The following is a 13,615-nucleotide window of genomic DNA, read 5'->3' as shown; positions in this document are numbered from 1 at the left end:
CCCTGCAGAGTGGGGGTGGAGAGCGGCTGTGGCCTTTTCCAGGTCACAGAGGCCAGCAGGCCTGTCAGGCTCAGCCAATTCAGCTCCTCCGTGCTGCTGTGGCTCCGCAGTCCTAGAATCAAAAGTCCAGATCCTAACGGCCAGGCCCATCCATTTCTGGAGTCCTCTTAGGGGACCCCAGAGAGTCCAGCCTCTATCTGCCAACCTCCAGTAACCAAAAAAAGAGGAGGGGGAGGGAAACTTTCTAGGTTGCTTCTCTTTTGACTGGCAGTGGTGTCTTCCTGTCCTAACCAACCGCTTTGGAAACACCATCCACTGGCCATAGTTTTCACTCTTGGGCCGGCCAGAGCTCAGCCCCCCACTTCCTGCATGCTAGACTTCTGGACAGTGGAGCCTATCACCCCATCTCCCTTAGCCCAACCCCAGTCCAAGTTCCTTCATCGATCAGGTAGCTCTGCACTCGTCAGATGCCCCTCATGAGCTTTACTCCCCTGGGCATCTTGGCTACCTTCCCAGAGTGTGCTTGAACGCATCAGCTCCCCATCAGAAGGCCCACTCTGGTGCAGGCTGGCGTCCACCAGCGGAGTAAGGTAGTGTGTGCAGGAAGCTGCCAACCATCGCCTTTGCTCCTGCTGAGCCATGTGTCCACTGGAAGTCATCTTTGTCTTTTTTTATGTGGTTCTGGTGATGGAACCAAGGGCCTCACATATTAGACAAGTACCCTACCACCCAGCTACACCTCTAGCCCCCAAACCCTTCTTTACAATGGTGTCAACCACAATCTACCTTACACCGGGAGGGGGTGCTGAGAATGTTAAGTCCTGGAGCATCCAGCCCTCAGGCCTCATCCCAAGCACACGCCAGCCCTCGCACTTGATGTGCATCCCAAGGCCAATGGGAGCACAGAGTGGTTAGGACTGCCCACTCTGCTGGCCAGCTATGGCCCCTGGACTGATGCGTCTGTAGAGCAGGAAATGGTCCAGCACCTAGACCTGATCTGGACAGAATGCCGTGCCTTACAGGGAGCCGAGGTGTCTCTGCGCTCCTGGGCTGGGCCCCAAGGCTCTGCCCCACTTCCTGACCGCTGAAGTCAAGGAAATCCGTGAGCATCTGCTGGTGTGCTCACCCTCAACGGCCTCAGCCAGATGTCCCCCGCTCCTTGTGGCAGAGTGGAACAATGTGCTCTTACTCTGTTCTGGCAACAGGTGTTGGGGCCTTTTTGGCAACCATATAATCAGCTCGGTCACAGCTGGAGCATGGCTGGCCAAATCTGTGGCTTCCCCTTTGTTTTCTGGGAGTTCATGGAAAGTAAACGAAGCCCTGATTTCCAAGAAGGTTAGGAACAGTAAATCTGTCAGCCCCGCTGTCTGCCCACCTGCCTCCTTACCTTCCAGTCCAGAGGTCATCGGGCAGGGAGCAGAAAGTGTGTCAGAGATCTAAGTCCTGGACATCGGAGGCTGGGCACTGCCAGAGGCAGCCTGGCCTGCAGTCAGGTCATCTGGGGTGAGGGTGGGGTCGCGCAGATAAGAGCATTCCAGAGCCTTCTCTTCTTGCCACCCCCCCCCGCCCCCGCCGGCTGCCCCACCTTCCACTACTAACCTGAGCAGCACAGACTTTGTGTAATGACAAGGAAAGGGACCAGTCAGTGCCAGGCTTTTAATTACAATTGCTTCGGGCTACTGGCCTCCATGCTGAACAGCCACACTCCACAATGCCAACGAGATCCAGCCTGTGGTGCGTGCAGTCCACACCTGGAGAGGGCGGGCTGTATTTCAGAGCCCACTGAGAAGGGCTGGCCCCCAATTAGTTCACAGGGACATCAGAGTAGCTGGCCATGTGTGACCCGGGTCTCGGTGGCCTCCAGGCCAGGTGACTATGCCTGTGGGGACCTTTGGACCAGAGTCCAGCCAGGGAAGGCCTGTAATTGAGTAGGTCTTTGGGAGGAAAGCCAAGCTCTGAAAGGGTGGGGTGACACTGTAGGGTACAGCCACACGAGGCAGGTACGACAGTAACTATGTCCACAGCGCAAATGACTTACAACGCTCTTTGCTTTCTTGAGTGTGCTTAAGTCCCCTATCAGCCCTGCTTAGGGGACACAACCTCAGAGAGGGAATGACTCTGGCTGAGTCACCCAGGCAGAAAGCCAGGGCTGGAGTCTTAGCCTCTCACCAAGCAGCAGACGTCTTTTCGTGAGCGCTGGGGCGGATCCCGGGCAAAGGATCAAGCTGTGCCTCCCGGAGGCCCTGGGCCAGGCCCCACTTAGGACAGCACTGTGGTGACGCTGGTCAGCACGACATGCTCAGAGACTTTGGAGACAGAACATCGGCTCTGCAAGGACATGGACTTGTGTCTGGCAGAGGAGCGGGGACCCAGCCCAGGCAGGCAGCAGGAGAAGGCGGCCTTAAACTGCTCCCGAAATTTGCCTTGGTTGGGAGACAAAAGACACAGCCATAAGGGGGCAAATGCAGCAGGAAGGGGTTCTGAGCTTGGTCAAAGCTGTGGGGCAGAGAGGGAGGGGCATCTGGGAGGGAGAGCCCAAGGCCACCTCAGCCCTGCCAGCCAGAGAGGATGAGAGGCCCCAGTGGGTTCCTGGAGCAAAATGCAATTGTCTTGATTCCTTGACTGCATTCTGGCCGGGAGCCTGACTCAAGACGTGGTGTCTGGCTCAGGGGCCTCAGGTCACCTCTGCCCTCCATGCCGTGTGTGTGTGTGTGTGTGTGTGTGTGTGTGTGTGTGTGTGTAATGCAGCCCTTGCTGGTGGCAGTCACACTGCACCAGGGGCTAGGCCAGTACCTCAGACCTCATCCCCCAAAACATCCCCCACGCCCCCAAGGCTGTATCTCACATCACAGATGTGCAGAAGGATATGGTTTGCCCAAGTCCACTCAGCTGGAAATTGGACATTGGGATCTAACCCCAAACCATCTCTTAAAGGGGAAGGCAGAGTGGGAGAAGAGGGGCTGCACGGCACTGCATTCAGCTCGTGTGTGTATGTTTATGTGTTGGGGGGCAGAAACTGAACCCTCCCCAATCATGTCCCCAGTCTGCCATTCTTTAGTATCCAGCTCAGGGCCGAGCACACAGCAGATACTCAGCAAACACAGGCCAGGCACGCCGTGTGCACCTGGATGGCTGCCTGGTTCTTCCTCTGTAGGGTTCCACTCTTCTCTCCTGTCCTCTGGGCTGGGAAACAGCTAGGAAGCCTTGGTTGAGTAACACTAGGGACCTCTGCCCCTTCTCAAACGTCTTAATTGTTTTTGAAAGAGCCTGGGAGGCAGAGGACGTGAGCGGGAGTATAGAACAATGTGGTGGGGACGGGCCAGGGGGCCCAGACTCCCAGGAGAGATATTTGCCTTGAGGCTCATGACTCCAGGGGTAGCCAAGATGGCTACCCTACCCTGTGTCTCTACGGCTGACTGTCCCTCATCCCTCAGCTAGATTATACAATCGCCCTCAGTCAGAGCCTCCAGGGTCCTCTTCTCGGGCCTGGCTCCCTCTAGAAACAGAGATTGCTCTGTCTGTACCAGCCCGAAAGGGACTAATAGGAAGTCTTACTGCACATGCTGCCTGGATGGGGGATGGAGGCCCAGGTCCTGCCCTTCCTCTTAGGTCTGCAGGTTGGTCAGACTGCCTTCTGGGTGCTATTAGGTTGGGGCCCTAGATTAGGGCCCCTCGCCAGGGCAGTGTACTCGAGTTTCCCCTGAGTGGAGGATACCCAGAGAGAGAGAGCAAGCGAGCAGGTACATCCTCTCTTACCAGCCTGAGATGGACCAAGGGACCATGGCCACCCTGAGCCACTGCATGCATGGTCCACTTACCACTGAGGAAGTTATAGATGATGGGGTTGGCGGCACTGTTGGCATACACCAGCCAGTGGGAGAAGGTAAAGCAGGCATAGACAGCTTCCCGGTCGCTGGCTTGGCGGAACATCCCGAACACTCTAATGCCAGTGGGAAAGATGGAGAGAAGTACGGCAGGTGGGCAGGGTGAGAGTGCCCACAGAACTCTAGCTAGAAAGTATAAGGGTCCCCAGTGATCACTACCACCCATTTGCGGCACTTGGTTTGAGATCTTGACCATAAATTTGGGTACCAACTTTGGGTATCCAAGCATGGATTTTGGCCAGAATGGGACAGCGATGAATATGATTTTCTCAATCTCCACCTTTCTGATCACTTGGAGCCATCCCATTTACCTTCTCATCCATCCCAACAGAAATAAGACATCATGGACAGCACCCATTGTTTCCAGGTAATAAACAGAGAAGTACATGCCCCGGATCCCACAAGTGCGGATATGGCCGAAACCAGGGTGGTTGCTGTCCACTGCTCCATGACCTTCCACTGATGACTCCTGACCCCTTTTCGTCTGTGTCCTTGTATCCCTCTGCCTAACTGGTATTCTCCCATCCCATGATGCTTGCTGCTTGCTTCTTCGTGTCTGCCAAGTCTCTTCTCGGGGCCCTAACCTAGGCTGGTTTTGAACTCATGATCCTCTTACGTTGGCCTGTTGAGTGCTGAGAGCATAGACACTCACCTCCCAGCTTCTCAGAGAAGCCTTAAATAGCAACAACAATGTATCTGAGACAACCCCTCCCCCCATCACACTCTGCCCTCTTCCGGCATTTCATTTTCCTTCATAGTCCTCACTGCCTCATACACACTGATTTTTCCTTCTCTCTCACTGGAGTGCAGCCTCTATGAAGACAGAGATTTTCGTCTGTCATTTGTAGTCAGTCACCCTAGAACTTGGGACCCAAGGGCGTGGAGAAGGGGCCTTCCCAATTGCCTTTGGAGGGAGGCCTGACATCCCCATGTGACCCTAGAGGAGATGAATATGGCCCGGGGTGGAGAGGAGTGGAGTGAACGGGAGTCTTCTTCAGACCCCGAAGTCCCTCCCCTCCCCACATGGCTGCCCCATGTCCTCACCTCTTCAGGACATTGAGGACACTGATGGGCAGATAGCAGAGTGCAAAGACCAGCAGAACCACCATTAGCATCTTAGCCGTCTTCCTCCGAGCTCGCATCTGCTTCACCTCAGCCAGGAAGGCTCTGGCCCGGGGTTGGGGCTCTGTGCACAGTCCCTGGTGCTGAGCTTCCAGTTGCTCTGAGGGCCGCTTCCAGTTCCGCACCAAGGCTGATGTGGTTCCAGGGATCTACACACACACACACACACACACACACACACACACACACACACGACAGCAGTGGATGTTACTCCTTCAGACACAGTCATTCCCTTTGTCTGGGGACAATCTGGGCCTGGTGGGCAAGGTGCAAAGAAATTGCCACACTGTGGGGTGTGAACCCCTTCCTAACTGCTCTCCCATCTTCTTTAGATAGTCATGAAGAGTTGTCCATGTCACACTGTGGCGGAGGCCTGGGAGTCAGGAGGGCCTCAGGGATGGCCTGGACTGAGTCAGGGCAGAGCTCTCCCCCTAGGTGGAAGCTCAGAAGCCTGAGTAGCTCTGGATGCTGGAAGCTCTTCCCACCACTGGACATCACAATTGCCCCACAACCAAGAGACATGGAGCCAGGACACAAGAACATAGAGTTTAGAGACTGCTCACACATGCATGAGCTGTGTGACTTCGCTAAACCCTTGTTTCCTTAATGTAGACCAACCAGGAAAGGCTTTAACTGGGCATTCCTGCAAGGCAGATCTGGGTTTCACCCAACCCATTGCCCTGCATGGGCTAGGAGTGGGTTAGCACTGTGTAGAATGTATGTGACATCCCAGAATGTTGGTGTCACTGGGACCAGTCAGCCTTGTGACCCATGTCCTCTCACTGCCTAGATACTGACCCAGGACTTACTGCCATCTGTGCAAATGGCTCTTAGCACCCCTCTTCCCATGAACACCGCCCCAGGAAACCTGCTGTGGGTCCAAAGTCATGGCTGGAACCAGTTGGCCTCGCTGGCCTTGGCAGTCAGTTGCCCACACTCTGAAGTGGGCACTGGTGCCTCTTCCTTAGCTAGCTGGAAGACACTTAACCTGAAGCTCAGCTAGGTAAACATTTGGAGCTGCAATGGTTAACCTCCTGCGATGAAGCTGAGCATCAGAGCCTCAGATTCGGGTTCCAACTCCTGCCTTTCCACTCACCAGCTGAATGCTTTGGGGGACATTGTGTTGCTTCTCTGGGTGTTTTCTCACATGTTTGGGACAGGGGGAATATGATATGGTAGTTAAAGCTGACTATTATCCTAGCTACTCAGGAGGCTGAGGCAGAAGAATTCCAAGTTCAGGCTAGTCAGGTCAACTTAGCAAGACCCTGCCTCAACATTTAAAAATGGAAGGAGAGTACAGGGGTCAGGAAGAAAAAAAATCTGGGGATAGTCTTCAGTGGTAGAACACTTGTCTAACATATGCAAGGTTCCAGATCTCCAGCCCCAAAATTAATTAATTAATTAAAAGATGCTGCAAGTCACTTTGGGGCTTTCGTCTCCCCATGTCCCTGGGTCTGGCCTTTCTGTAGTCACAGCATGGATGGCATATTCTGATGTCAGGGACCATCTACCCTCTTAGAGTAACAGCTGCATCCTTTGCAGCCCACACAGTGATGCCTTACCTGGCGGCCCCAGAGCTTGCGGAAGATCTGGAAGTAGGCCATGGCCATGAGGCCCAGTGGGGCCAGGTAGGTGACAATGAAGAAGCAGCTGTGGTAGATCTTGGGGTAAAGTTCATCTGTAGGGGTCATGAGATGCAAGGGTCAGGTCTGTCCTGGGAGTCCCAGTCTGCCTCAGCAATGCCACCTTCCCAACAAGCAAGGACCCGGGGACAACTGAATTTTGCATAGGCACATGGCAGGGAATTGCCCAGTCTAGTGGTATCATCGTGGAGGGATCCCTAGCAGATGCCCACACTAGAGGTGATACCCACCCCGGGGATACTCACCCGGAAAGTCCCCTGTCCTAGGGGTACTCACCCCAGAGGTGCCCACCATTACCTGCCCAGTGTTCATCACAGACAGAGAAGAGCCGGGTGCGGTTGGCTAGCTCGGGCAGTACACTGCTGCACTCCATGACAGCAGCCTGGGGCACCATGACAGCCAGCGACACAGCCCAGATGCCCAGAATGGAGCCACGGGCCCGGCGAGCTGTACTCTTGAACATCAACGGATGGCAGATGGCATACCAGCGGTCCAGGGCGATGAAGCTGAGCGTCAGCACTGCCACCGACACGGACACGGCCTGCCCCATGGGGACACAACATCAGAGGTGTGGCGGGGAGCAGTTCCGCAGCCCAGAGCTACTAGGGCAGCAAATTCTGACTCTGCTGCTTTCGGGACTGTCACTCGCCCTCTCTGAGACTTAGCTGTAGAATGGGAAGATAGCATCTATCTGGCAGGATTCTGGTACAAATAAATGAAATCATGTATGGAGAATGTCCAGTTGGAGACCTGACAGGCACTAGGCACTGTTCTACTGTGAACCATGTCACTCTGTGTGGTGGACACTCTTCTCCCTGCCTTACAGTGAGGTAGGTGCATGTTACAGATGAGGAAATGAGATACGCGAGTCCCTCACACGTAAGCCAACAGACTGTGTCAGTTGAGCAGAAAGCCTCAAATCAGTGAGAAGTCCAGGCAACATTTCTGTCACCCTGGAGATGTCATCCCTTCCCTCTGTTGCTGGGAGAGGCAAAGATGAGTCTGCCATGCAAGTAGCATAGGCAGGCATTGCGTCCAGAGTGTCCCAGTTTCCCAGGGTGCAGGAAGAAGTCTGACGGCTACTGAGAGGCCATGGGTGGCCTCAGGCCAGCCCTCCTTCTGGCTACTGATCACCCTCTGACATCCTGGTGTCAAGGATTGGGGAAGCAGGCTAGAAAGGAGAGAAGAGACAATTCTGTCTGACTCTCTCTCAGTTGGTCTCCGCTGGGGTCAGGGAGCAGACCCAGTGAGCATTTGGGACTGTCACTGTGGGTTCCTGTCTCCTCTCGATATGTGCCTGTGTACCTGGAGGTAACTGTGTGTGCACACATGGCCAAGTTTGTAGTTGTCACCAGGAGGGGATGTTTGTGTGAGTCTGTGAGGCTGTGTCTGTGTTCCTGAGTGTCCAGCCTGGTGGTCTGGGTGACCCTGCAAAAGTCCTGAGCCACTGTAACTCGCCTGAAAGGTGAACTTTAGGGTCACTGGGTGTTAGGCAGGCGTGATAGAGGCTACTGAGGAGTGTGGGCGAACTAACCTGTAGGTAGGGAATGACCTTGCACAAGGCATGGCCGAAGAGCCACGACTCAGTGATGTCCACTAACAGACTGGCAGGCAGGCAGATGGCAGTCACCAGCACATCTGCCAGCGACAGGTTGACAATGAAGTAGTTGGTGACTGTCCTCATGTGGTGGTTCCGCCATACAGCCAGGCAGACTGCAGAGAGCATGGAGTGAGTTAAATCAGCCATGACGATCCAGGCTCTGCTGGGACACTAAGCCCCCATGCCCCCCCGTCACCAGCAGGAAGGGGTATGAAGGCAAGGACGGGCAAGACTCCCTCTAGGCCTCAGAAGAAAGACACCTACCCAGTGTGTTGCCCACCAAGGCTATGAGGAAAACAGCCACGTAGGCCGCAATGAGAACCCACTCATACTGCTTCGGGTAGAGATAATCGCGCCACAGGTAGCGGAGGAACTCATCCTCGTAGTCTGGAGGGAGGTGGAAGGGTTCCCTGCTGCCAGTGGGGACTCCTGGCTGGACCCCGGGAGTGGCGGAAGGTTCCATGAGCTCTGGAGCCACTTCAGCTGAGAAAGGTGCTGGGCTCTGTGGAAGAAGAGGAACTCCCACAAGCCCTCAGCCCACTCCCTTCAGGGGCCCTGATTATGTACCCAAGTCTTTGGGGTTCCAGCCCAAACATCATGAAAGAGAGAAGGCTAGGGGAGAACGAAAAAGGGAAAACAGAAAAAAAGAAGGGAGTGGGGAAGGAAGGAGGGGACATTAGGGACTTTGCTTACCTTCCCTCTCTAATCTTAGTCGTGGGTTGGGAATGGTGGAGAAAATCATCTTACCTCCCTCATTCAGCCTCAGTTTCCCCATCCAACGGAGTAATAAAGATACCTACCTGCCAGGCCACGACGAGGAACTACTTCACCCAGAAGCCGGCCTTCCAGTCAGTGTCCGGGATCATTATTAGTGAGCCCTGTGTGTGGATGAGGAGATGGGAAGCTGAGAGGTTGAGCCCCTTGCTCAAGGTCACCTGCATCCTCCAGCTAGCACAGGGTTAGGAAAGGCAGCCATTCCCAATAGCAAATATTCTCTCAAGCCTTGGTTAGGGGTTGGGGAAAGGATTCAGGGAGATACTGAAGATCTAGGTTCCGCCCACTAGACCTGAGATACACACACACACACACACACCCCATACACTCACGGGGGCGGGGGGAGGGGGAGAGAGAGAGAGAGAGACAGAGAGAGAGAGAGAGAGAGAGAGAGAGAGAGAGGGAGGGAGAGGGAGAGAGGAAAGAAGAGTATGGGAAGGGACTGACCACCTCCCTGAGAGAAATGAAATGAATGAAATAGTCCTCTCCCCAGAAACGAAATTCTCAGGACCCCCTTCCTAGGTCTCCTCGAGTCCCCGGGGTCGGGATGCCCCTCGACGGCCGCCAGGGGTCGCTGAGCCGGCGCGCAGGTCGCTTTCCATTCATAAATCCAGCCCCACTCAGGCCGCTCCCTCCTCTCTCCCTCAGACCCCTCCTTCCCCTAGCTGGGTAGGGACGACCCTAGACTAGTGTAGGAGAGTGGATAGTCCCCGGAGAGCCCTAAGGGAAGGGGCAGAGATGCTGGCCTACCGATTTCCCAGATGGACCTCCCTGCTCCTTAGGGGGTCTGGGAGGATTCCCAGAAGGGTCAGCAAGAGCCGCCTGGAGGTGAGCGGAGTGGGTGGTGGCGCAGCCTCCCAGCATCCAGGTCACCCCCAGAAATTCCAGGCTTCCCCGCCACCTTCACCTGCCACTGCTCCTCTGGAACTCCCATGCCAGTCCTGAGCCCCCCCCCCCCCCCCCCCATACCCCGCACCTGTTGGCTCCCGGCCCCGAGCAGCATCGGTTGCTGGTACCTGGACCTTGCAGACGGGACTTTGCCTTGGTGCAGGGGAAGGCAGGGGCAGGGGACGCGGCGGGGCAGCCCCCTCCCGAGGCCGAGCTATCCCCTCGGTGGCTGCGCGGCCCCAGCTCCGCACCCGTGGTAGCTTGGGAGGGCTCGGATGGACTGCGTGCCGTGGGGAGGGGAAGGGAAGGGAGCGGGGCGGAAGGCTGGGCAGGGAGGGGAGGGAGCCCCGGCCCCTTCTGCGCCCGAGGTCGCCCAGCTCAAACCCTGCCTTGTACTTTAAGCTTTCATCCACCTCCATTCATGCATCCACTGGCTCATTCATACCGTGCGCATCCTTCCGACACTTACGCTCCCGCCACCCTGCATTCAGTGCGCACCTAGGGTGTGTGTGTGTGTGTGTGTGTGTGTGTGTGTGTGTGTGTGGTGGGGCGGCGTCGGGGGACACAGTGCAGGGGTGGACCCCACTTCTACTCGCTGCCTCACCTGACCAGTGAAAATGATAGCCCAAGTGGTTGTTACCGAGGTGAAAGGAAGCCGGTGCCTCCTCCAGGCAAGCTGAGGACCTGCTGGAGCAGCTAGTGTCCAGAGACGTCAGAAAGCCCCATCTCTCCCAAATTTTGCCCCAAATCTTTGTTCGCTCCTACTTCCCCCTCCTAAAGCAAGGACGTAAGGTGGAGGCAAAAAAGGGGGAACTGGAGGCGTTCATTAATTCAATAAATATTTACCAAGTTCTGTGGCAAGCAAAGAACCTATAGTACGGCCACCATTTCCACAGGCTAAACGATGTACGATCTCATTTAATCCCCACGTCAGCCCGGTGATATGTTGTCACTGTCCCCTTTTTACAGATAAGACCTTGGACACACACAGTTCAGGGCTTTGCCCAAGGTCAGAAGCAGCGCTGGGGGTTCCAATCTGTGTTCCACTCAGATCTGTTGGCACCCCAAAGGCTCCCAGCCATGCAGAGGGTCTCGCCTGGGGATTAAGGCATTTCCCTATGGTGCTGGGAGAGGTCCTAGGGGGACTGAGGTCACAACAGGGCCGAAGATTTCACCCAGGCTTCCAAGAGCAGCAATACCTGCTCTGAAACTTGAAGAATAACAAAAGGCCTAGAAGCTAAGGTAGAGTAGGGAGGAGGGGTCTTTAAGGTAGACAGCACCAGGTACAAATGATTGCAGGCTGGATCTCCTGGGATTCCTAGGCAGGTGGAGGGGGACCTTCCGGGCTTAGTCATCTTGTCCACCTCCTGCCTCAGGGTAGGACCTTCCAAGCCAGGAAGTCTCCTTTCTCTCACATCCCTCCCCTCCCGGGAGTGTAACCACATCTTCCCTTTGCAGTCAGAACCCTCTTCCCAGCTGCTAAGCAGAGGGCTGGGGCAGCATCCTTATGGATGTAGTGACCTCCACTCCCAAAGAATGAAAGTGCCTGGACCTGAGAAAGAACGTTGTCCTTGGGTAGCTGTGGCGTTTGTATGCAAGATGGTGGATCATAGATCTTCAAGATTTTTGTTTGTTTCTTTTGGTTTTTTCAAGACAGGGTTTCTGCATAGTCCTGGCTGTCCTGGAACTCACTCTGTAGACTAGGCTAGTCTTGAACTCACAGAAATACGCCTGCCTCTGCTTTCTGAGTTCTGGGATTAAAGGCGTGTGTCACCACTGCCCTGTGATCTCTAGATTCTAAGTGTCCTGTCTGCTGCTTGAGACAGGAGAGGGATAGATGGATGAAGGACTCCCAAGAAGAGAGATGGTATGTGTGTGTGTGTGTGTGTGTGTGTGTGTGTGTGTGTGTGAGAGAGAGAGAGAGAGACAGAGACAGAGACAGAGACAGAGACAGAGAGAGACAGAGAGCTTATGTATTCACAGAAGGGTTATTAGGATGTGTCTTGGGAATTCAGTCTGTTGTCATGTGTATTTGTGTCTGTCTGTACATGAAAGTAGGCACTGGGTGATGATTGGGGTTCACCCTGGCTAAGATATGTCTACATAGGTCCTGATTTGCCCCTGTGTTTTGGTGTCTGTGTCTAAGGACTGTGTATGTATGGAAGGGGCAGTTTGTCTGTCTCTGTGGGTCTCAGTGTGCATCTCCTCTGACCTCTCAGCCTATTTCCCTGCGAGTTTGGGAATGTGAGTGTGGGCATGCCTTGGTGCCTCCAGCTCTGCAAGTGTGTGAGTGTGGAACTCAGTCGTCGGCTCCCATGGTGACGACTCATCTTCCCACATTCCGCTTCCCCCTCCCCAGTCTGGAGCTGCGACCATTTGCCATGTAGGGGTCCCCGAGGAGGCTACAGTATGTGGGGGCTGGGAGGCAGATCATTCAAGGACACTTAGCTAGCAGCTGCTGCAAGCGAGGTGCAACCAGGGATGCGGAAGGTAGAGATCACTGCGTGGGCGGTGGGCAGCTCAGGCTCCACACTCACGATAGCTCTGAGCTGTGGATTGTAGCGAGCAAAGGGGCCTCCAGTCTCCCAAGTCAGTGTACACTGGGGGTGCACTGGTCCATGTGTGTGGAGGGAGCCTGCCTGCCATTCCCCTGAACTCACTGAGAGCATCCAGTGTTTTAGGGTCAGTCCCAGCTCCCCCGACCAGAAATTTCCAGGTGCCCACTTCTCCCCCCTTATTCCTCCGTACCCCAGAGGTGGCTTCTTCCCAAGACAAGAGTTGTAAGGGGACTCCTTAAGGAGGCAGATCTCTGTTCTTCACCTGCCGGACCGAACCGGATCAGCAGGAGACCGTGTGCCCCAAGACCATCTGGTCCTGATTTGGGTACCCCAGTTCAGCTACAGGTGGCTGATCATTGGGCCTAGGTGAGCAGGAGAGAGAGAAACCTTGAATGCCTGCTTAAAGGACATCTGAGCTGGGCATGTCCTGGAAGACCCACGGGAGCTGTGGTTGTTTAGTTCTTGTATACAATGACACTGGCCTCTGGGAGCTCCTGGGAAAATGCCAGTGCCCAAGAGAGACCAAGGACTTCAGGCTTTTCATCTCTAGACTGGGCCGTCAGCCCCAGTGCCTCCTCTGTTCGGGGAAGGCCAGCCTGAAACCTTGGCTTTGCTTGAGCTGTCTGTCAAACCGTGTCCACATGACCTTTTTCCTGGAACCAGCCAGCCCCAGCCTTGTTGATCTAATCTTGAGCCTCCAAGCCTCAGGTCCCTGTCACATCCATCTCCAAGTGTCAGTCCGGGCACTGTCCTCAGGTGGTGGCTCCAGTCCCAATGTGATGTGACTTGCAGTAACTTCTGTCTGGGCTAGGACTAGAGCCATTGAACAGTAACTGACTTTGCAATGTGTGGATGCCACGGGCCTGGCTGTGGGTGGGTGACAGTGGCCAGGGGGCAGAGATGCTGCTTAGAAGGCCCTGAGGCAGGAAATGGAGGATAGATTGGGGTGCAGGGCTCTATTGTACTCCAGGAAGGGGGTTCCAAGAACTGGGACTAAGGAAGTCACTGAGGTAACTGTGAGGTTATTGGTCCCTGGGTTCAATGGCAATGGTTCTGGGAGGAGTTAGCCAAGTATTCAGTGCTCTGGGGTGGTGCCCAGATCCCTTGTGTTTTCAGCACCTCTGTAGGAGGATGTCCTCATCCCTG

At 55.0% G+C, this 13,615-nt stretch overlaps 1 protein-coding gene across 1 annotated transcript; it reads right to left on the bottom strand.

Moving 5' to 3' along the window:
• Positions 1–1,694: 1,694 nt before the first annotated feature.
• Hcrtr1 (hypocretin receptor 1) lies at positions 1,695–10,137 on the bottom strand. Its single transcript, XM_041652798.1, has 9 exons — positions 10,000–10,137; positions 9,050–9,127; positions 8,514–8,751; positions 8,184–8,362; positions 6,947–7,190; positions 6,569–6,684; positions 4,929–5,155; positions 3,819–3,940; positions 1,695–2,423 (listed from the first exon to the last, which is right to left on the bottom strand). The coding sequence occupies exons 3-9, from the start codon at positions 8,710–8,712 to the stop codon at positions 2,260–2,262; spliced, it is 1,251 nt and encodes a 416-aa protein (XP_041508732.1). The 5' UTR covers positions 8,713–8,751; positions 9,050–9,127; positions 10,000–10,137; the 3' UTR covers positions 1,695–2,259.
• Between the last annotated feature and the right edge of the window lie 3,478 nt (positions 10,138–13,615).

This window comes from Microtus oregoni, unplaced genomic scaffold (genome assembly GCF_018167655.1).
Source record: "Microtus oregoni isolate MIOR12 unplaced genomic scaffold, Mior012 000005F_ref0000423, whole genome shotgun sequence".
NCBI classification, from domain to species: domain Eukaryota; kingdom Metazoa; phylum Chordata; class Mammalia; order Rodentia; family Cricetidae; genus Microtus; species Microtus oregoni.
Note: the sequence above shows the minus strand (reverse complement) of the source record. Positions and strands in the feature narration are given on the sequence as shown.

What these genes read in the sequence shown, in the direction of transcription:
- Hcrtr1 (XM_041652798.1), bottom strand. Translation starts at nt 8,712, where the DNA reads ATGGAACCTTCCGCCACTCCCGGGGTCCAGCCAGGAGTCCCCACTGGC. An exon ending in AGGTCATTCCCTACCTACAG is followed by an intron (nt 7,191 to 8,183) that starts GTTAGTTCGCCC and finishes CCCATGGGGCAG; the next exon opens with GCCGTGTCCGTGTCGGTGGC. An exon ending in CATCTATAACTTCCTCAGTG is followed by an intron (nt 2,424 to 3,818) that starts GTAAGTGGACCA and finishes CTCCCAACCAAG; the next exon opens with GCAAATTTCGGGAGCAGTTT.